General features: G+C 36.1%; 1 protein-coding gene across 1 annotated transcript in view; it reads left to right on the forward strand.

Annotated features, from left to right (window-relative positions):
* The first annotated feature begins 15,954 nt into the window (after window positions 1-15,954).
* Window positions 15,955-22,677, forward strand: part of cadm1a (cell adhesion molecule 1a) — a 233,862-nt gene continuing 227,139 nt past the window's right edge. The window contains 1 exon segment of the mRNA XM_043221808.1: window positions 15,955-16,090. Within this exon segment, the coding sequence (XP_043077743.1) occupies window positions 16,000-16,090 (91 nt within the window). The 5' untranslated portion in view covers window positions 15,955-15,999.

The following is a 22,677-nucleotide window of genomic DNA, read 5'->3' on the forward strand; positions in this document are numbered from 1 at the left end:
TGCTTTGTGGAGTTTGTCGTATTTCCTGAAATCTTTTGTTATGCACTGGGCGTCTGTTATGAAAAGAGAGAGAGAGAGAGAGACTCTCTCTCTTTTTTTTCAAAGAGATGACGACCTTTAATAATACCATCATCAAAGAGGAGTATCAAATTATGACTTGACTAGCAATGTATAAACTTCTTTTGTTCTCAGATGTTAGAGTAAAGCATTATGTCTCATACATACCAATGTCTCAGATGACATACCATGCAAACCTGGACCAAACACTAGCTAAAACACAATGACTTGAGAAATATTCCTGTAAAAGTTCCTATTAGCAACTGTTTCAATTGCCTATCTGTTCTGCGCAATAAAAGTAAAGGATGTGACTGTCACCACAGGGTTTTCTCTATTAAAACAGCCCAATGCTCTGATATACTTAGAGAAAGACGGTAGTGATGCCAAGTCATGCTATCTTTAACCATCACCCCTCTGCTGTAAAGGTGAATACCAACGGGAGATGCGTTTGAGACAATGTACCAGCTCCGTTGAAGTGTTTTTATTCATTATCACATTTTTGTAACATCCCTTGCACCACTTACTTTATCAAATATTTAAAAAGCAGGGTTTTCAAATAACTAGGATGTCCAAATGCTCAAACTTCATAATACTGCAGGTGAACAAGACCCAGATGACCTACTGTACCCACCAAGAATCTGAAGTGTGGAACCAGTGGACATTTTTATCCCATGAGGCCGCAAGAGCCGAGGAGTTGTCAGATTCAAAAAGTTGAAAAATAACCGAAAAATAGAGTAGGATGGCTCTTTTTTTTATCTGTACATGCAATAAAAGTTGCTTATCGTGCTGCATACATAAACTGCATTCTACTAAACAGAAGTCATTAGCGCATACTTTGAAAGTACAGAAATCTGAACAGAATTTCTATCATTTCAAGGTGTTTTGTTGATGCACGACATTTACGTAAAAAGGGTTTCATATACATTTATATGCTATTTAAATCAATTAGATATCTGTATCAAAATCAATAGACAAAAGGCTCTTACTATAAAGCTCTCGTGACAAAAACATCAAGCATCTCACAACACAAGAGGATTCATTTAGCTTGGACGTGGAGGACTTTTTCAGTTCGATGTCTTTCTACTCTGTATTCACGATCAGTTCCCACCAACTTAGAAACATGCTATTATAAAGCAGGAAAATGTCACATTCCACATTTCAACAAGAATTTCCCAATGAACACACTGATTTAATTTAGATAGATCTAGTCTGACAATGAAGGACTTATCTTCCTCTCGAACCCTACTCATTTTTACATTTTTGTCCTTTGAAATGAACAGTGCTCTGTTTTAAATTCACTTTTCCAGATGGCGCCATCAAAATTCTACAAACCTCTGTTCAAACCACTTTCTTTCTCCAGGCGATGTGGATAATGAACAGCAAATACAGCGAGCTTTGCGACACAAGTACGTGACACAAAAAAAGTCTACAAAGTATGTGAAATTTAATTATTTGTTATATTTCTTTCCACTGGCAAATACAAAACTTGTCAGCAAAATTGTTTTTAAAATTCCTTTTGTTCAGGATGTGAATAATTCAGTCACTTTCAGAGTTTTAATGTCAATACTTCTGCCAAAACATGGATAATTAGAACCGCTAAAACGTTCGCACCGACATCAATAATGCAAATCTTTGCTTTCGTAACGAGTCGCATAGCAAAATGTATCTGTAAAAACATCATAGTATACAAGGATTATAATCAAGGATAGAGCTAGGATACTCAACCTTCCACAAAGTCATTAAATAAACATGGTTTTTTCACAGTCCACTGACGATTACGGAAAAGGACTACAAGTATAGAGAAGAAACGGACCCACAAGGAAGTTAAAAAAGAGAGGTATGCTGCTTTTTTTACGTTGAGGATTGCAGCTCCATTAATTTATAAAGTCTCTGCATTTGCTTTAAATTTAGAACCTCACAAGCTGTTCCTTTGATAAATAATACAATAACCTAACTTGGTCTTAGATAATGCAGATATGTAATTAGCAAAGGCTCTACCAAAACAGCACAGTGAACATTGATGGCCCATTGATATCTCCTAAAGGGGCGTAATGAATGCATCAATTAGCTCAGCATTATGACTGTCTGGTGCTTTATGTGACTGCTGTAATTACGTCTATAGTGGTAATGTTCCATTTCATGAAACACTGATGCAGATGTTAATGTTGCGTGTGATAACACATAGACTTGGTACGATTTTCTTATTTTGCTTTACAATACTTTTTTGTATTTGTATTGCCATCATCTGTAATCTTTTTGGCATCGCTCCTGTCGAATCTTTAAGATGACACGGATAATTAAGGTTACTGTAGATGATCGCAAAAAGAAAAGAGTGCCCCGCTGCTTTTGCGTCATAGTCTATTTTTATTATATTGTCACAATGAGTTGTGACTGACAGTGCACGGTCTCAAAGAAACCTTGAGTATGGAGATAATATGAAACGATCCCACACATTACTTTACTGCAGCTCAGAACAGCTGTGCTTAACTGAAGCGTTTAAAGATTAGGTGAACATATTCCCCACATAGTGTCGCTTGGTCACTTTCAGCGTCACTCTTATTCACAGTGGTTTAGGGTAGGTGTGGGGTTAGGTGTTTCAATATCTAAAAGGAATGATATCGGAATGATGCAGATGATATCGGCCCGATGCGATGCCGATATGCCTTGCCGATAAGTTGAGTAACTGTGGTCTTTCTCGAAACTTTTGACTGAATTGTGATTATTTTTACTTATATTTCAAATGAAAATTCGGGTCCTAATGCCCCTCTGGTAAATAGTTCTATTTACTTAGGGGGGAGCTGTTGGCCTAGTTACATGCACAAATAATGCACAAATAACATTAATATTGTCTTTCTGATTAAATAAAGCGCTAGATGATAACATGACGAGTATGACTTGTTTTGAAGGTAAGACGTTTATTGATTAGCATTAGCATATACATTATGAATAAAAACCACAAACAAGGAAGTTGTAAATTAACTAATTGTATGTTTACATTTATTCATTAAAGTTATTTTCAGCTTTCTGTGTACTTTCATTATAATCATTATTTATTTAATTATAACAGATAGTTTTTGTTTAAAACTGATAATATATATATATATATATATATATATATATATATATATATATATATATATATATATATATATATATATATATAAATTTGAGACTTTTTTCAAACAAAAAGTAATATATTGGCCAAAATGAGTTGAAAAATATTGGTATATCAGTTATAAGAATGCGTCCTTAGTATCTATGAAAGTATATTTATACACTTTTATAAAAGTGTATGAATATAGATTACTTTTATACACATTTATTTATTACATATTTTAAATAATTGTTTAAAAATATGTAAGCAATTACATGTCTCGATCTGACACAACTTAAAGGAATGAAATACCCTGCACGTTTAAAAAAACATGCTAAATGTTTACCCTGAACGCCATAAAGTGGCTATTTTAGAGGTCTTAACAAAGCGGCAATATGTGACTAGTTCTGGTCCTTTGTTTTTCGACACAACATGGCACAGATACGATCGATTCACTGAACAAATCTTTGCATTACTTTGCAACATAAACAATGTATCTACAGTCAGACTGGCTTGTATTATTTTGAGAACCATCCCGTCTATTTACTTCGCCTATTTATTTCTATTTTCTGGTACTGTATGGTATATGCACTTCAAGCTGTACTTTTTAATGATACTTCTTATTTAGTGGATTCGCGCAACGCTACAAACCAGTCTGGTTTAATGTAAGATGCAAAATGAATGTTTTCTCATTCTGACAGATGAAAAGAAGTGTATTTATAACATGCATCATGTTAAAAAATAAATGACAGCAGATGAGTTCTTATTCGCTGTTTTAATTTGAGCTCTAGATGGAGGCACGAAGCCTGAACATGCTCTTGTTGTTCACTGTAACTGTCAAGGACTATTTTCCAAGCAGAAGGATGGTAATTTTACTTTTAAAAATGAACACATTACATATACATTATTTGCTTTAATAACTGTATTGTGTGATAACATTTTACGCTTCATGCCCCCAGAACAATGCCCTTCAGCTATGATTTTATTTACAATAGATACAATACATCTCCTACCTTACTGCTTACTTAGGGAACAGAATACCACTTTTACCACCCTTAAAACAAACACTGTCTCATTAAAATTAATGCGCTAATCACATGAAAATATTTAAACTGGGGCACAGAGTAATGCATAATCCATGATTCATCAATACGTTTGCACTTATTATAAATTTAAGATAACATTTAGAACTAACTGAAATCACACGTAAAGTTAAAAATCCCAGGTTATTGTCAGAATGATCATGAAAATATAAATATTAAGACATGAACTGAATGATTAAGTTTCTCTATAAGTCTTACTTATTTAGAGATGAGAAGGGGAATGAGGCGAGGGTTTCTTTCAAGTACTTGAGTAGACAAAATAAAATACTGATCCCAAATTACAGCCTTTTCTGAACACACAAGTATGCAATTATTAATGAGTGATAGAAATTAGAAGTGTACCTCAGGGGAAAATATAAAAATAATTAAAAAAAAAGCTTTTTATGAACGTTCCGAATCAATAATGATCACCTTTGTGCATGTTTGACAATGTTTTGGGAAAATGATAAAACAGACAGTATGAAAGTATTAAAAAAACGTTAGTCTCAAATGATAATTACAATCATGATCACCCAGCCGCTCTTCTCATTTTCCTGTCCACTTTGGACAAATTGGAGATGCCAGAGCATCCGGTCTGAGCGATTTATGGGTCTTTTCAGCATTAATTCCTCCTGAAGCTTCAAGTCAGAGTACACACTGGCCCCTGGCCCCTGGCCCCTGCTCTCCTTTTGGGAATTACATACAGTGCCATTCTTTTCCGGTGTGGCAATCAGCCTAGCTTGACGGATCTGTGAGGAGCAGCTTGCCACTCAACACAGTCTGCAGCAGGAACAAAATGTTTTTTCATCTCTTCACGTGTCTATTAGATCTCTGAAGTGTACTGCAGGAAAGAGAAGCACCAAAATTGATTGAATCCCTCTGAACAAAAAAGCAAGCAAGTAAAATACTGGCTGAAATAAGTAAATGATGTGATATGTATATATGTATATACATATATATATATTAGTGCTGTCAAAAACGTTTTACATATGTATGTATATTTATTATGTGTATAAAAACAGACACACAAACAGTATATAGTTTTACATATTTACATATTCACATATTTTATGTCAAAGAGAGCGATGTTATTTCCTCATTATCTTCAGCTGTGACATGCTTGCATAAAAAATATAAGAAACGTTTTATATATATATATATATATATATATATATATATATATATATATATATATATATATATATATATATATATATATATATATAAAAACATAATATAAAATATAAAATGTATGTATGTTTATTTGCGATATCCACTGATGCACACCGTGCTGCGTTCATTGTCAAGGGAACACTCTAGCTGAAAATAATGAGGAAAGGACATCGTTCCCTTTGACAAATGCATCCCAAACGACTAAATTTAAAAATAAACAAAAAATCAAGTTTGTCTTCCATTCAATTAATTTATTCTTTATTACAAAATGTATTTTACGAGCACGTAATGCACAAAAAACATAAACAAAGACAGTCAATAAACAGTAAGTAGCTAAAGAAATATTTCCAAAGGGAAAATGAAATTACTCACATACTGATCTCATGCATAACCGCAATGTAATGCACAAACACTTTATGCAATTTAAAAATAAATAAGCGAATCAAGTGAAAATGCCTTAACAGGAATACCTTCACTAGAAATCAGCATCCTTGGGGCGATCGAGCAGGTGCATTAGCAGTAAAGGTAACTCCTTAAGTCAGGACATATAGGAGCTCGGCACCTCCTCTGATTTAAAAGACTGTCCGGTGGGTTTTAGAGGCAAATGGAGGTCAGGAACTGTCTCTTATGTGGACCCTCTATTACAGCGAAACCTCTTCTCACCCTGACACTTGAGATGAGGGGGAAATGGACTGCAGCAACTTGATTTGAAAGACCAGGTCAAGAAGTGAGAAATAAATGCTTACAATTCTGAAATGTGATCTTTTTAGCTCTTCTAAAAGAAACATGCATTTGGCATACATTTCTTTCAGCACTTCTGTTGTAGACTACCACACTATGACTAAGCCAGTTTTCGCCACGACATAAAAAAATAAAGAGGGCGATTGCAAAAATTCTTTATTTCAAAAGTCTAAGATTCTAAAAGATTATTGCAACATAAAATGTTACCTTTTTTAAGTTTTCAGGAAATGAAAAAAACATAATTGCGAGATGTTAACTCACAATTGAGAAAAAAAGTAACTGAAAGATTTAAAGTCAAAATTCGGAGAAATTTTTTTTTGACTTGTTAAACATAATCTACCCACCAGGCACCGGACAACTATACGTCTAGATGTTGAACATGACTTCGGGCAGATAATGCATTTCAGTTAGTATTTGACGTCATTTTGATGTTGACATTAGACGTTGAATTTTGTTCACTTGACGTTGCAACCAAAATTTAAGCAATGTCTTATGATGCTGTCTGCCTGCTGGGTAAGATCTATAAGATGTAAACTACATTTTTTGATATAAATGTTGCATTCTACTTTTTCTTATTTAAAAAAATTCAAGATGTACTAAAGGTCAGAATTGCAAAACGTATGTCAGTTGGTAGATTTAAACTCAGAATTATTAATTATAATCGAAAATCTACAAGATGTAGATAAAGATATATTGCAATTTTAAGATGTAATTTTAACTATTTTAAGCCATAGTTATGAGGGAGAAAAGTCAGAACTGTAAAATATAAAATGTAAACTGATAATTGTGAGAGAAATATGTTGAAAAGTCAGAACTGTCAAATTATAAAATGTAAACTCTTAATTTTTGATTTAAAAATACAACTAATTCTTTTGATTAAAAATCTAAATAGAGAAGTGTCAGAATTATAAAATATAAACTCTTAATTTTTAGATTTAAACTCAGAATTTTGATATAAGAAGTTGCAATTACCTTTTAAGTGTCAGAAATGTAAGAATGTTTTGTTTTAATTATATGTCGGGAAAAAAATATTTTAAGGTGTAAAGTCAAGGTTTACATACAAAAAAAAGAATTGCAAAAAAATAATTCAGAATTGCAAACAATGTAAAAAGTCATGATTCTTTTTTTTTCTTTTTTATTGTTAAATAAATAAATATGGTGGGTAAAAAAGTGAGAATTGCAAATCATAAATTCAGAATTGTGAGTTAAAATGTAGCAGGCTTCCCTTTTTTTATTTGGTTCATTTATTCTTTTTTATCCATTTCTCGGAAAAAGGTTTCCATAATAGACAGCACCACCTGAATCTTGAAATCTGCTTTCCGCGCCGTTTTTGATCCTGTTCTCTCAGAGTTCATAATACAAACCCGGCCATAAAGCACATACTCTCTCAGGGCTGGTCACATGCGTGCTTTGACCTCCCATCAGAGTGACAGTGGCCTGCTCTTTGGCTGACCTCACAACAGCACATTACAAGAGGACACTGTGAACTACTCCTCTCCAGAGACAGCAGGTCAACTTACATGTCTTCACCCCTCTGTCAATAATGCAGGTGCATTAGCGCAGTCAGGAAGGATGGAATTTTTTGCAGCATGCATTATGATTTCATTTTAGTTTAGTGCGACTGTGAAAAGGCGAGATACGGAGAGCAGAAAATGAATTGATGAGGCATGCATTTAACTCGGGACACAGCTGATAGTGACAAGGAATCGATAGATTTCGCATTTCTTTCGGCTCTCCATTTTGCAACACTATTATAAAATAATTAACCCGAATGGAGGGAAGGACAAAAAGGACATCTAAATTCTGCAGTGAGACCTCTGAGGAAAAAAGTGCTTATACCTCCGATACAACACTGCTAGATTATATGACTCAAGGACCAGCAAACCTGTATTAAATGTGAAGTTTACCAAGCTCTGAGAATTGAGATATGCTCAAAGGATTGTTGAATTCTAGCTGTCAAGTTGTAATCTTAGCAGTGTTCCTCAAGGAGCAATGGAAAAAAAACTATTTCTTAGTGTCCAAGGACAGAACATTCTGCCAATGCGTTGCAAACACTTCAGCTATGCTCTCCTGTGAGGTCACTAAATCGCTTTTTTGTAGTCTGCCCTCAATAATTTATTCAGATTTTCGGCAACAAAACAGCTTGAACACAAAACACAGTCAGCACACAGTTACAAGCGATGTAGGGCTATCTTCAATCCGTAGATTCATTTATAGATCATTGAATAAAATCTTTGGCGTTGAAAAAGTATATAAATAAATAAGGAAACAAAAAACTGGAACCATTTTTTTTTTCTATGGCTCAAAATGGAAGGTAGAGCATGAGCTCCGGCATGTTCTGAGTTGAAGGATTTCTGTCTTTTCTGATCTCTCCCTTTACCTTATCATTTCATTTCTATAAAACAGGGTTGGGCGGATTTCAGAATGTAAAGAACTGGCTCCCTTTCATTTATTGAGCAGGAATTTTTATTGAAATTTATTCAAATTCTAGAATATATTCCTAAATTTGAATTGAAGTAGCAAACAAGAAGCAGATTTGTAATTTGTTAGAAAGCACAATATAAAATAAACACACACACATATACAGTATATGTTGTAAGACTCCTTGTGCAAACAAAAATATCACTGGATTTTTACAATTAATGACTAAATGAATGTTTGAAAATGTAAAGTGATATTTTCTACTACTAACACCCTACAGCAAAAGAAATGACTGACATGGATCCATTTTTAGTTGGTGAAAATACTCGTGTTGTGGTAATTTTGGCCACCCCTGTATGTATATTTTAATTCAATTTCAAGTCAGTTCAATGCTAATTTAGAAAATTTACTGGAATTTAAGACGCACTCTCAATCAGATTCTGAATCTTGCTAAGAAAGGCAAAAAGTGCAAATGTGGAGAGGCATTGTGAAACGCTAACACGAATGATCTAAATCACAACATAAAGACTTTTAAGCAGAAATTAAGCTTGGACAAACAACTAATTTAATGAGGCCTGTTACTTCAAAGACCCAAACAGTGGCACTTAAAAAACTGCATGCATAAACACTCGTGAATGAAGTTAATTAACGACCGCGTTCATGATGCAAATAAAACAAGCTAACAAGAAAATTTCTGCACCCACTAATAAGGCTAAGAATGGGAAATTACGGTAGTGTCAGGCTTACCAGGGCCAATCATGAGAAAGCCACAAGCTGCCTAGATAACTAGCCTCCAGACACAATGTGAATATGCCACAGGGACCCTGAGCCCTCAGCCTAGTTACACAGGCGGCAACAGCCTATATGCCCATGAGAGGGCGGTTTTGTATCATACAGGTATGACAAATAGCAACCTAACAAGGTCCATAAAGACACATATTCACATACTCCGACATAGGGTATATACCCTTAGAGACGGGGAAAAAAGATGCAGAGAAAGGCAGCAACAAAAAAACCAACAATAACGACATTGGACTTCTCAGGAGATGTGGTTAACTACAGGCACCTCCACCCAGCGCTCTGTCAAACTCCTAACAGAATGATCCACGCTGACGTGCCATCGCTTGCAACCGCAATGAATGAACAGCAGGCCGCTGTGATTTCCATAAAACACTGTCGGACTGTCGTCCTCATTATCTCGCACTACAGAAAACCTTTGTGTCCACCACAGATTAATGATTTGTGCGTTTCATAATAAACCGGTCCTCTTTGACAGTGATGAATGTTGTGGCACGTGCAGGGGTTCAGACACTCTCAGTTACACCTTGGTAATTTGTTCTCCTTGTCACACACTTTGACTGAAGCAGAAATCAATGAATGACGCAATGCTTTCCTAAATCATGTCCTCATATTGGAGACAGCAGATATCAGGAGGAAACTGTCATTTTCTCCCTCTATGATCCCCTCCTTCTTCCCAATATCACCTCAATTACTTTCGCCTTCCCTTTCAGATTCCTTCGGTGACATGAGTCCTGAACAGAAAAGCTTTTTGAAACCAACTCGTTTCAAGTTGAGTCTGTGTTAAATGATAGCTGTCGTTTAAGGGCCTGTACGTCTCAATGTCACATTTATCCAAGCACTTTAAGAGCAGGAGCAGTATAGGAAAAAGGACGCCGTGCATAGTGGCATCTGGCATTACTTTCAGAAGCGTTCCTATCCAGTCAAGTTTTAAGTTGCCACAAGATTTATGAGGATAGACGCGTTCGGATCAGATTCGCCAAGCTTCGGCATTTCCTGTCTGCGCCTCAGACTGAAACTAGCACTTGTGCATGAATACTTGAATAACAGAAGTAGGAATGTGATTTTATTTACTAAAACATTCTTGATTTTTATGGATAGCTTATTTCGAGGCCTAGATCTTTCTGATTATGGTAGACCTAAGTAAAAATATTGCTCAAAGTTTAGCACTATTGAAAACATTCAGAAAGGAAGCTGCAATATTAGCCATAAAGCAGTGATCAATAAATAAAAACTAAACAAAAGATTTAAACACTGCTTTTTAAATTGAAGCATACGGTTTTAGTTATGCATGCATACTTTATTTTACGATAACACCTATCAGTTGCATTATTAGCATGCATATTACTAGAATATTAGCCTTTTATTAGTGCTAATTAAGCACATATTATTGCCTTATTCTACATGAATTTATTCTACATTTCTAATCCTTCCCAATGCCTAAAATGAACAACTACCTTACTATTAATAAGCAGCAATTTAAGAATTTTATTGAGGGAAAAGTTAAAAGCTAAAAGTGATTAAGTGTTACATATTATAAAGTGTTACCAAAATAAGCAGAAGTCAGTTTAAACATGCCCATTATGTGTCTTAAGAACTAGCTGATGTAGACCAACTAACAGTTAACCAACTGGAAGATGAAATCAGTTTTTGTTTAGATTTAAACAACATGTATTGACTTCACAAAGTTATGACCAGTCTTGAAGAAAATGACAAATGTTTAAGACTAAGCAGTTTATGCAGCTGGCACCAGATTAGGTTTGTAATAAAGGTTTTAATTGGTTCGCATTGATAAATAATAATCTTTAATGGCCAACAAAGGATCATTTCAGCATAAGGCAATCACTAGAAACAAAATTCATTAAATACAGTTAAGCTTAAATAACAGTATTGGTGAGATATTACCAAAAAATAAATAAATAAATAATTCAACTTGTTGCAGTAGTTGAAGCGTTTACAATTAAAGTTAAATTATGCATAAACAAAACAATTAAAGTTAAAATACCATCACTGTGCTTAAAGGAATAGTTCACCCTCAAGCCATCTTAGGTTTATATGACTTTATTCCCTTTATTAGACGAACATAGTCTGATACTGTGACATAAAACTAACTTGTTCTGGGGGATATCACATGTTCACTGAAGAAGATTGATGGGTTTTTGTTATTTTCTAGTTTTAAAATTATAACATAAAGAACTGACTAAGCATGGAGTATGACATACGATGTAAGCCAAGAAGCCAGAATTCGGCTTTCTCACGGAAAATAACATGGGACAGTTATTTATGTTATAAATTTAAAACTAGAAATATTTTTGTTACAAAAATCCATCCATCTGCTTCATAGGACACGTGATAACTGCCCGAAGGCATATAGGTTATTTAAGCAATGAAGTTCTTGTGGATATATCCAATATGCGGAGCTATCCACCCGCATTTCCAAGCTTGGAAGAGCCAGGTTAAACATTTAAAACACTCTGAGTGTGTTTGTCTAAAAGAAAAAGTCATATACACCTAGGATGGCTTCGGGGTGAGTAAAATATAGGGTAATTTTCATGTTTGGGTGAACTATTCCTTTTAACACCATATGTGTTACCATGATCACTAGAATCACTGTTACGTTGTTGTATCCACTATTACGTCTTTGTTTTCATAAAGTAACACACTGTACAGGATAACGTTAGCACAAGGTTTATACAAGATAAGGCATGGCGTTATGTCCTTATTTGCATATGTCTCATGTCAAAAAACATGCGGTCTAAAATCAAGCTGTCTACAGTTTCACCCGACAACAAATGTGACAAATAGCTAAAAGTTCATTCTCGTAAAACAACAAATAAATAAACATTATGAATTCTTTACAGAAGATGAAGTAAGTACTTTAATAAGAAATACTAAAACACGCACGTACACAAAAACTGTTTTACTGTTTCTTACCATCTGACAATCATATTAAGGTTTGCAATAAACGGTACATTTTAAAAGCATGAGATTTAGCCTTACTGTTTTTGTTTTATTGATTTTCTAATGAGTTTAATATACATTTTCTCGTTCCTGCATACAGAATTGCAATACAGTCTATTTCCCACGAACTCAGTCAACCCCTAAGCCAAATGTTTCTACTGTACAAATCCTTCATTTAGAGTTAATATCATTTTTTTTTTCTGTCACAATCATGTGCTTTGGGAAAGTCATTAAATGAATAATTATAGAGGAGCCCTGCTGAGTTAGTATCATGGGACAATGTGTGCACTCTAGTGTTGATACCAAATGAATATCACTTATTTGCAAGCAAGAACAAAACCCTTGAGGCAAATCAATAAATAACGGGAAGATTTCATTAACTAAAGTGCTCTCGTAGTGATTTTTTTCAGAGGAACAAAAATACGAACCTTTAGGACAGGAAGGTCAAAGCGCGACTGTTTGGCTCCGACATAAGTTTGTGCAGTCTGTTGCCCACTCTGGGGTGTTTCTTTCATCTAACTCAGGCTTTGATATTCTTTAAAGGAAAAGGTGTACCCTAAAATGTATTTTACATCACTGACAACAGTGCATCTGATGGCTGTATGAAAGAGTGCTTATGTATCTCATGGCTACATAAAACTTTAAGTTGTTGCTTTGATCGTACGTAGCCTTGAATCTTGAATACAGATTAATGCTGCCTTCATGTGCTATTGGAATAATTGTAAATATGAATTTCCTATTCAGAAACGGGACATGTAAGACTTCGACTATATAGGTATAAAACAGTTGTTTGATCCATAATGTATTTCACTCAGCATTTAATTGAAACTTCAGAATCATCTGCAAGACTATTTCAAAAGTGCGCTGAATGTATACAATATTGCTGTCAGTAAATTAAATGTTATATTTTATTCAAAATCTATTTGACATTGTTTTCTTTATTTCTTCAATATAGGACAAGGTTTCCCAACAAAATATTGCATCCTCCCTAATTAGTCTTTAACTTGATACACGACTAACTTACGACTTCAGAAGGCAGTATAAAACAAAACTTCTAGAGAAACAATCTAGAGAAACCTCCACCTGATCTTTGTCTAAGTAAAGCAGAGTGAACTTTGCTTATTATAAAATAATCCTTAAGAACGGAAAACTCCAAGTCAAGAGAAAGCGCTTGATTGGTCATCTTCATCTTTTGGTCTTTCTAAATTTATCTGTTTTTCTAGGACCATCAGTCACTACGCCCGAAGAATAATTCCTGCCACAATTACTGTAAAAATGGACCTTGGAAGGCATGTTCAGCCATAAGTATTAGGGTGTATCATCAAAATCTGAATCTTGTATAAACATTTCTTTAATTCCTGTTCATCTCCAGAAAATCAAAGCACTTGCCCTGTGAGCTTTCCAAGTGAATTAGCATAATGAGCCACCAAGGGTAGAGCTACCTGGATTACCTTATCAATTTGCAACCCTGGCTCCAACTGTGAGTCAATTTGAGAAAGCACCCAATTAACTTATATTAAAAAGTCAACATAATTATGTTGATGAGAAGTCCCTTTCATATTGAGGGAGGAGATATCTGAACCAGACAGGAAGTTTTTTCTCTGAATACTTATGAACTGATTACACCTAATAGCAGCTTGCTTCTGATAATCTGTCATATTCAAACCTTTCTCTTTTGTATTTTCTTACCATATATATAGCCTTTATCCATTTATACATTTTTCCCCCATTTTATTATCTCTTAATGTTCACGTTCAACGGAAAATCTAATATCTGGGGTTTTAGAAACTTTGATATCCCTTACCTGCTTTATTCCCATGTCATCCTAAATGTTGAGTGCATTTATTTTAAGTGGAATATTATTATAATTTAAAACAATGTTTTCAATTTGAATATATAATGTAATTTATTCCTGTGATAGCAAAGATGGATTTTCAGCAGTCATTACTTGAACCTGCTGAAATCTCTATCGATCTATCTATCTATCTATCTATCTATCTATCTATCTATCGATCTATCTATCTATCTATCTATCTATCTATCTATCTATCTATCTATCTATCTATCTATCTATCTATCTATCTATCTATCTATCTATCTGTCTGTCTGTCTGTCTGTCTGTCTGTCTGTCTGTCTGTCTATCTATCTATCTAGGAAACCATAATACACTTTTATGTAAATTTCTTTGTTCTATTTTTTTTACATCTAGTTTTACTGTTGTCCCAATTTACCAATTTAGCATTCAGTTAAAGATAATACATTGCTTAATGTGACAAATTGTTTTTTTTTACAAAAAACATTAAAAACTGTAGGCAGAAGACATAAGAAAAGGGTTTTCGAGCTTAAAAAGTGCCTGTAAACAAACACATGCTCTCACCCATATCTACACACATACTAAACACAGATATGAAAGCATGTGTTTCACACACACATACGTAACAAACACATATAAATGTAACACATGCACTATTCACACAGGAGCAGCCAAATCATAGGAGAAATTGTGGTCATATTATACTGTATTTAAGTTTAAGTGATTAAATTATATATTTTTGCCCTTCTTAATGGAGTGTTTTACGTGTTTACTTTTGTAGCACAATCCACTAATATGTCTATTTTTTTTATAAAGCTATACTTTTAAATTCTGAAGGTTGCCAGTTGCAAAAGATTATTTGTACAATGCCCTGCAGTAGGAAATCGCATTTTGTAAGCACAGAAAAAAGTGTGTCGCAATTTACCTGAAAATGTTTAAAGAAAAAATGGTGCTAAACGGTAAGCCTGTAACAACAGCCAATGTTCTTTCGAAAAACCAAGTGGGATCTACATTAGAATTTAGAGATTTGTTTAAAGCAAAAATAGCGCTGGTAGAGTAGCTATGTATTTGTATTTATTACTCAGTTTATCAAAATGTGTCCCACTTTTACCTACAAGTATGATTATTCTAAATAATTTTAAAGTGTAATATTGCACAATGTTATATGATTTTATTGTATTTTTCATCAAATAAATGCAGCCTTAGTGAGCATAAGAGACTTTTAAAACATAACATATCAGAAGGAGAGAGAGAGAGAGAGAGAGAGAGAGAGAGAGAGAGAGAGAGAGACGCCACTAGAGGCACTCTTTTTCTCTAAAGACATTATATTGTTACAGTGGGTACAGTGTTAATGGTAACCATAGCTCCTGCTTAAATATTGTTATAGGCTTACATTGGTATGTTTACATTGGTATTATCACAACTGCAGTTTACTGTTAATATTATTTTTTATTATTATGAAAGTATGAATATCCACAAATGAATGTATTAATGTAATTATATGTGTGATGTATGGTATTTAGGTAACCTATGGTTTTATTACCATTAGGAACTGTATGCAGTATGGCATTCTGCCGGAAACTATATGGTTACCATGGTACTTTTTGTGAAGGGGCAGGGGGGTCTCTTTCTTCTGATCAACAGGGTGTTTTTCCGGAAACAAACAAATTTGTCTTTTACACTACGACACAAAAACGATTCTATTCAATAACATCGAGAGGCACGGTTCGACACAAGGGCCGTGTTAAATGTGTTGACGTTCTTTTTGAATGGCTATTTGTTCCCGCCCTTTCCCAGCATCTCCTGACGCGCAGCCCCCGTTGCTCTAGGTGAAGCTCAACTCACTCACGAGCTTCAGAATGAAGCAGGTGTCCAACATGGCGAACACGAGCAACGGATCTCTCGCTACTCTCCTCATTTTATTCACCATTTCGGCAGCTATCTATACAGGTAGGAACTGTGCTTTTGGATTAATCTGCTTGCATTTTAAGGGAGAAATGGTTGAGCCAGTGCGACGGACGTTCGCCGCGCGAGGAGGTCTGCGCACAGTGCGAAGTCTTGATTCAAAGTAATAGTTCAAAGTACCGACGTGTTACAAAGTTACATTTGGGTTGTTCAAACCGAAACGTTCGAACGGAATACGGATTTTCCCTCATCTTTTCCGCTAACTTTGACGCGATAAAGTCTGCAGATGTTTTCCAGTTGCTCTTGCTGCGGGGAGAAGCGGGATGTTTCTCTCCTTACACAAAACTAACATTGTTTTTACCAGCACGTTAGTTACGCTAATGATGCAACCCAGATATACCGTAGAGCTTTTAGCACGACACTAGCAGGCTTTTGGAGAGCGGCAAAAACCGTACCCTGACCTTTATTGAACGCAAAGCTCAGCATCATCATCGTTCTGAAATAACAGCTTCTGTTTGGATTGATTAAGGTAATGGATTTGGATCTGAGCTGATGCTTCTTTCAGTCAAATTGCTCCCGTGCGTGGTTCTCGAATCCCGTTTCGTTAATCGCAGTCTTTTTGAGCCGCTACGAGTTTGCAAGTCATTGAAACGGTTTGTGGAAACAACACAGAGCGGTTACAATGCATCACGGACGGCGAACACCGCGGGCTGCATGCAGCTCTCAGTACGCCTGCAAACGAGTTACTTAAAGTTTAGGAATACACGTTAACGCTTTTGTTTCATTTCAAAAACAACGTTTTCGCCTTAAAGGGGCAGTTGGCTCGAAATCAGATTAGTCGTCATTTCACTGTTCCTCGTGGTGTTTCAAACCTGGAACACAAAAAGGACATGCGAGGCAGAATGACTCGGTTTCAAATTCACTTGGAGTAAAAAAAACGTGCAACAAAAGTGAACGGTGGCTGGGTTCGTCAGTCACTAATATTTGTGACCAGCGAAAGAAATAAAAGTCACGCGGCTTTTGGCTGTCCATGTGGAACAGCGCGAGGGCGAATAAATGACAGAAATATCATTTCTGGTGAACTGTCCCTTTAAGTCAGAGTAGCGCATATGTGTGACCGCTCGCTCTAAACCGGCAGCATCCGCGCCGTTTCTCGGCACTTGTTCTGTTCACCGTTCTCACTTCTGGATAGGATGTTTAAAAACACTCGTAGCTCAAACAGCAAACTTCTGTGGCTGCGCTAGCGTAAATACAAACACTTTACGTTTTGAATAACGGGCCGAGTCGCTGCCGAGGGAATGTTTTTGATGCTCGAGGCACTGCAAAGATTTCTTGCTGTTTAACGCCGTTCTCTTAAGTGACCGCTTTTATGGTGTATTTCCACTTTTAATCTTTCCGGACAACAGCGATCGCAGCGTTCAAACCGAGTCAACAAGTGCAGGTCTTTCTAGTCGGAAACGTATAAAACGTCTCGGTCGACGGTCGCGCTGCATCTGTAGTCGCACGCGTCGCTTCGTTGTTTAGTTTTTGTCGCGCTGCGTCGACTGTAACGAGGAGGTTCAGTGTTTGCCGCGTCGCTCGTTTGCTGTGTGGTGTGTGTGTGTGTGTGTGTGTGTGGCTTTATCTCTCCGGACAACGATGCGTGGAAAAAAAAGGTGTGGAGTCAGAATGAAACAAAGATTCTTTTACTTTTGGAGGAGGCAGAGACAGTGATTGGAAACGTATCGTGTCAAAACAAAGGGGTCTGTTTGGAAAAGCGTTCGTCGACGTGCAGTGCCAGCGATAGTGTTCAGAGATAGAGCGTGGAAACCGGTTTTCTTATCTAAGTTTCGAGATTTCCCCTTGAGATGATTTTTGCGCAACTGGCATTAAATCATTATAGTTATCTTGTCATCATTCTGATATGATCGTGTCACAATAATATCTATCATTAGGTGTGTCTTTTCAGCATAATATGATGAGTAATAGAGTTATTTCTGCAAACATTTAGTTGTTGTTCTATCCATTATTCAGGCAAATGTGTAGGTGTCAGTATTTTAACATGGGGAGATAGATAGAAACCATCAGCAGCGTGTATGTGTTCATTAAGTGGCTAACGCTTGGCTAAATGTATACCAGTTTTATCGCATGACCGTAGCAAATGCAGATATTGGAATATTAAATTCATTTAAAAACACAAGAGGAAACATGCATTTGTCTGATTGTACTTTTAATTACTCTAATGCCTACAGCGTGTGACAACTTGCCCCAGTGATTCCTACATACAAGCTATCATTACTGTGCTTCCAAGCTATAGCTTTTACTTCTCCCTCTGAATCTTTAAATGCTTAATGTGCCTTCCGTGCCTGTTGTTTTGAGGGCTTAAGCATTGTTTAATTGTGCTCTGTCTGGTGTTTCCACACAATGCGTTTAAATGCAAAGCATAGAAGCTTACGCTTAATAGCCCTTCTTTGACAAAAGCCTCATATTTCAGGGAATCCCTCAGTTTCCATTAGCCAGCGATAATGCTTTCAAATCAGATGAACATTTAGTACACAGCGTATAGCATGTGTAATTTGTTTAGGGCCTGCAGCAAATAAGTTTATATGAAAATAGAGAAAAGGCAAGCAGTAGCTTAACCAGGTTGCTGTTATTAGACATTTCTTCCCCTTTGAAGTGTGTATTATTTGTTTTGCTCCACTTGGCTGTCAGACTAATACCTTACAGAGTGAAAATGAAAATGGCTGGGGGAGAAGCTAATCCACATAAGAATATTTTGAGGATTACGGCTGGAGTCTGCCATGCCCGCCTCGCTATTGATTGGTTGCTTTGCTCTGTAAAAATGACAGCGCAAGGAGAGACAAGAGCTCTCTTAATTCTTTCAGTTTGGGCTGTATCTAGAGAGATTACTGGTGTTATTGGTAATGTTTTTTGTTATACACGTGTGTGTGAGCGGATACAGGAGATTCTTATAGTATCATCGAGTTTCTATTAGAAATCATTTAGCTCAATCGCTTTATGGCGTGGCTCACTTGTTTAGCCGGTGCAATTGAAATACTGTACGCGTCATGATTAGAAAAAAAAGGGCTGCAATTGACATTGGGGTTTGTGGTTGGATGTTTTGGACTGGAGAAAATTCCTTTAGCAAAGGTCAGGTTATTTGGCCGGGTCTAAACACCACTAGGACACAGACACGAAGATGGTGATTGATGAGTCAAGATGCCGAGAGCAATACAAAACTCAACCTCTAGATCGTCAGTGAACTCATTGACAAAAGCTCCTGTTGTGAACATGGACTAAATTATGCGTTTATTTCAGTAAATAAAGGCAGTTGTGTCTCGATTGAAATTCTGTAATGACATTCTCCTTTTTCAACACAATAGAGGCCCCCGAAGGCAAAATACATGCTGACCAGCATATGAGTTGTTTGAGCCTAATTTCTTCTAAATTGCTCTTTGTTTGGATGAAATGTCCAACAAGGACGCTTTATACTACAGGAGCCAAGCCGGGATGCTTGTTTGCTGAGTAAGAGGATCCCCAAGAATCACTGTCATGCAATCAGCCGTTCTACGTACCACCCAAGAGATGATTATCAAACAAAATGTGCTTTCAAAAGAGGTGCTTGAATCACATTTTAGTCATTTACAGACTTCTAATTAAAGTTTGGGAACACTTTATTTTAAGGTGGGCTTACACGTTACATGTACCTGTTGTTATAATAACAATGAATTATGCATAATTACATGCGAGTAACCTTAAACCGAACCCTAATCCTAACCAAATATTAAGTACATATAGTTAATAAATATTACTTAGTACTTAAATATATGATTACATTGTAACAAAGACACCTTAAATTAAAGTTTAAAGATTTTTTAAAAATCATCTCAATCAAACTGCAGTTGGGTTATTTTGATTATGTTAAAATACTTTGAAAACACAGCCAACTAACACAATAAAACACAATAAAAACAAGATTTTTGAAAAACTGAAATCATTCAGTTATCTATTTGTGCAAACTCTTCAAATGTAACCTAAAGTTTTTTATGAACTTTTATACTAAGTTATCAGATGAATTAATGTGATAAATATGTAAAATATTTGATATATCTTTAACATTTAATGATGTTAGATTTCAGTGGTAATGAGCACAAAAAGGCTTTACTTTCCGTCATTCAACATTATGAATATTGTGCCATTATGCAGGTGTACCTTAGTGTTTGGTAGAAATTGAGACCATTTTTAACGTTCAGTGTAACTGCGAGCTTGTTTTGCAGACAGCTGATGAACCGAAGGATCAAATTGTGAAATGCAGCGCCACCGCAACCTCCCACTTGCCATCCTGTGCCGGAGAGAGCTGCTGATGATGGAGCAGTTTGCCATACCATCATATTGCAGCTCACGCTGAGAAAGTTCTCATTAAATAGAGATTACCAGCACCCATTAGCATTACCATTAAGAACAATTCACCCACTCAGAAGTCTTACGTATAAGGTTAATCGCTGCTCTTTTCTCAAAATATATCTTGTCCCCATCAAGAGAGAGGCGATATGTATGTTATCATAAAGCAAGGTCCCTTGGGTAGCACAACCATTTATCTTCTAGCTGTACAAATAAGGATTTAGTGCTCTCTGATAATCAACAATGAGTTTTTCCTTTTGCGGTACACAGAAAGATAAAAGAGGACTCTTTGGTTCAGAAATCACTACAAAATCAAATGCTTAGAGGTTGGTCTGTTCATAGTTCGGAAATCCCAAGATGCTGGATTACATATTTGGTCCATACAGCGGGAATTGAACTTGTTGAATCCATTGAGGATGTTAAATGGCTTGGAAGTTGTTGGCTCTTCTTTTTGGATAACAATTTGTTCTTTGATAGTTCTCTTTGTTCACAGCTTGTATTGTTCAGAGCTTTTTGTGGCTTAGAGCCGCAGCATGCAGACAAAAAGATAAATGTGCACGCAATCTTTTGGAGTTTCAGTCCATTCATTACAGCCAATGCACAAGCGCGCGGCGAGCCTATTTTTTGCGCTTGTCATTTTATTGTGTTCTGACATTGAATCATTGGGTACATTACAATTTGTATTTCACTCCCTCCTGTTTCATCTCGTCATTTAAGATCGCCTGGGCTTTATATCAACAATGTGCACGGCTGACGCTCATCATTCCATCCCCTTCACACTACCTTGGGCTTTATTAAAATTATCTTATCAAGTCACAGTTGAAGGGCAAATGTGAAAGGCTTTTAGATGTTTGTTTTACGCTAAAAAGATGTAGCCGTTTGTACTGCCTCCTCTGACCTACTATGTCAAAGGATTCTTTTTTTCCTAATAAAACAAAATAGGTCAGGCTGTAATCTCTCAGTGTCTGGTGAAACGCGGTAGGGTGGGCCCGCTGGGGTGATCTGCGATGTTCATCTAACAACACGGCAAGAATTCCTCAGTGCTCTGCAAGTGTCATGTCTTAGGTCAACATCAGATTAAAAATAGTGTTTTTATTTGCTAACTCACTGCAGGAATCTGTTTTTTTCATGTCAATATCAAAGCCAGGTTAGAATTACATTTAACTGTTATTATAGATCTGTATTCCCTTGCAATGTTTTAAGAGGATCGATTGGATGTGCCAAAAAAACGTAGTCCTACACGGTAGAAGCCTTAGCCTAAACCTTAAGTCAAGTGCTGGAAACAAAGATACTGCGTCAAACAGTTGCTGGTGACCATTGTAACCAATCCCTAAAATATAGTCATTAAACAGACTATTTACAGTTAGGAGCTTTGTACAAATGAGCTAGACAGATGGGTGTGGGATGCGGCATTAGTCTTAAGTAGATACTGTAGTGCAGCGAAGATTTACATTGTGCAAATATAAACCACTTATGAAAATGCTGTATAAACCAATTGAAGCAGTTGAAGGTTTTTTCTATACTGCAAATTGCAGGGGAAAATAAATTATGTATGTATATTTATTTCCTTTACATGTATACGTGAGTCTGTAGACATTTGGGCATTATCGGAAAAAAAGTGTTTACTGTTACGCATCAAAACAGCGACGTAAAAGAATCTTTTCGTCTTTAATATAGAGAAGCAGTTGCTGAGCCCCAAATGCCTGTAATCATGTGTTTTTATGCACTCCCTGAACAGATACTCAGTAATCCGGTCACTCAGAGCACATTGATGGACTCGCAATAGTGTTTTGGAATAAGCTGCTTTCAGTCATTTTTGTCATCCACTGATGTGCCCGTCAGATTTGTCCGTCAGCAAAGACATGTTATTGTGCTCTTTACATATAAAAAAGAGATTCCAGGCCTAGGGAGATTTTGTTTATTTCAGCATAGCATTCCCAGGATGTCCTTTTTAGAGCAGGAATGTACCGTCTGTGCAGTATTATAGTTATTGCTGAGCTTCTTATTATGAAGTTTCTTTATGTGTGCTCTGTGCCCACTTTAGAATCAAGTGTCACCTTTAATGCTTGAACGTCTCTAGCTACAGCTCTGTTTGTGTGGTGTGGTTATTATGAAGGTAGTTATCTAGAAAGTCATGTTCATTTCACAGCAGTGCTCGAGCACTGAATCAGTGCATGAGACAGACCTGCAAATTGGAACGTAGAAGTGCTTTACAAGCTGCACTTGGTCATTTTGCACTTTGCCAAAGACCA

The sequence above is a fragment of the Puntigrus tetrazona genome, chromosome 21 (assembly GCF_018831695.1).
Source record: "Puntigrus tetrazona isolate hp1 chromosome 21, ASM1883169v1, whole genome shotgun sequence".
Classification (NCBI taxonomy): Eukaryota; Metazoa; Chordata; class Actinopteri; order Cypriniformes; family Cyprinidae; genus Puntigrus; species Puntigrus tetrazona.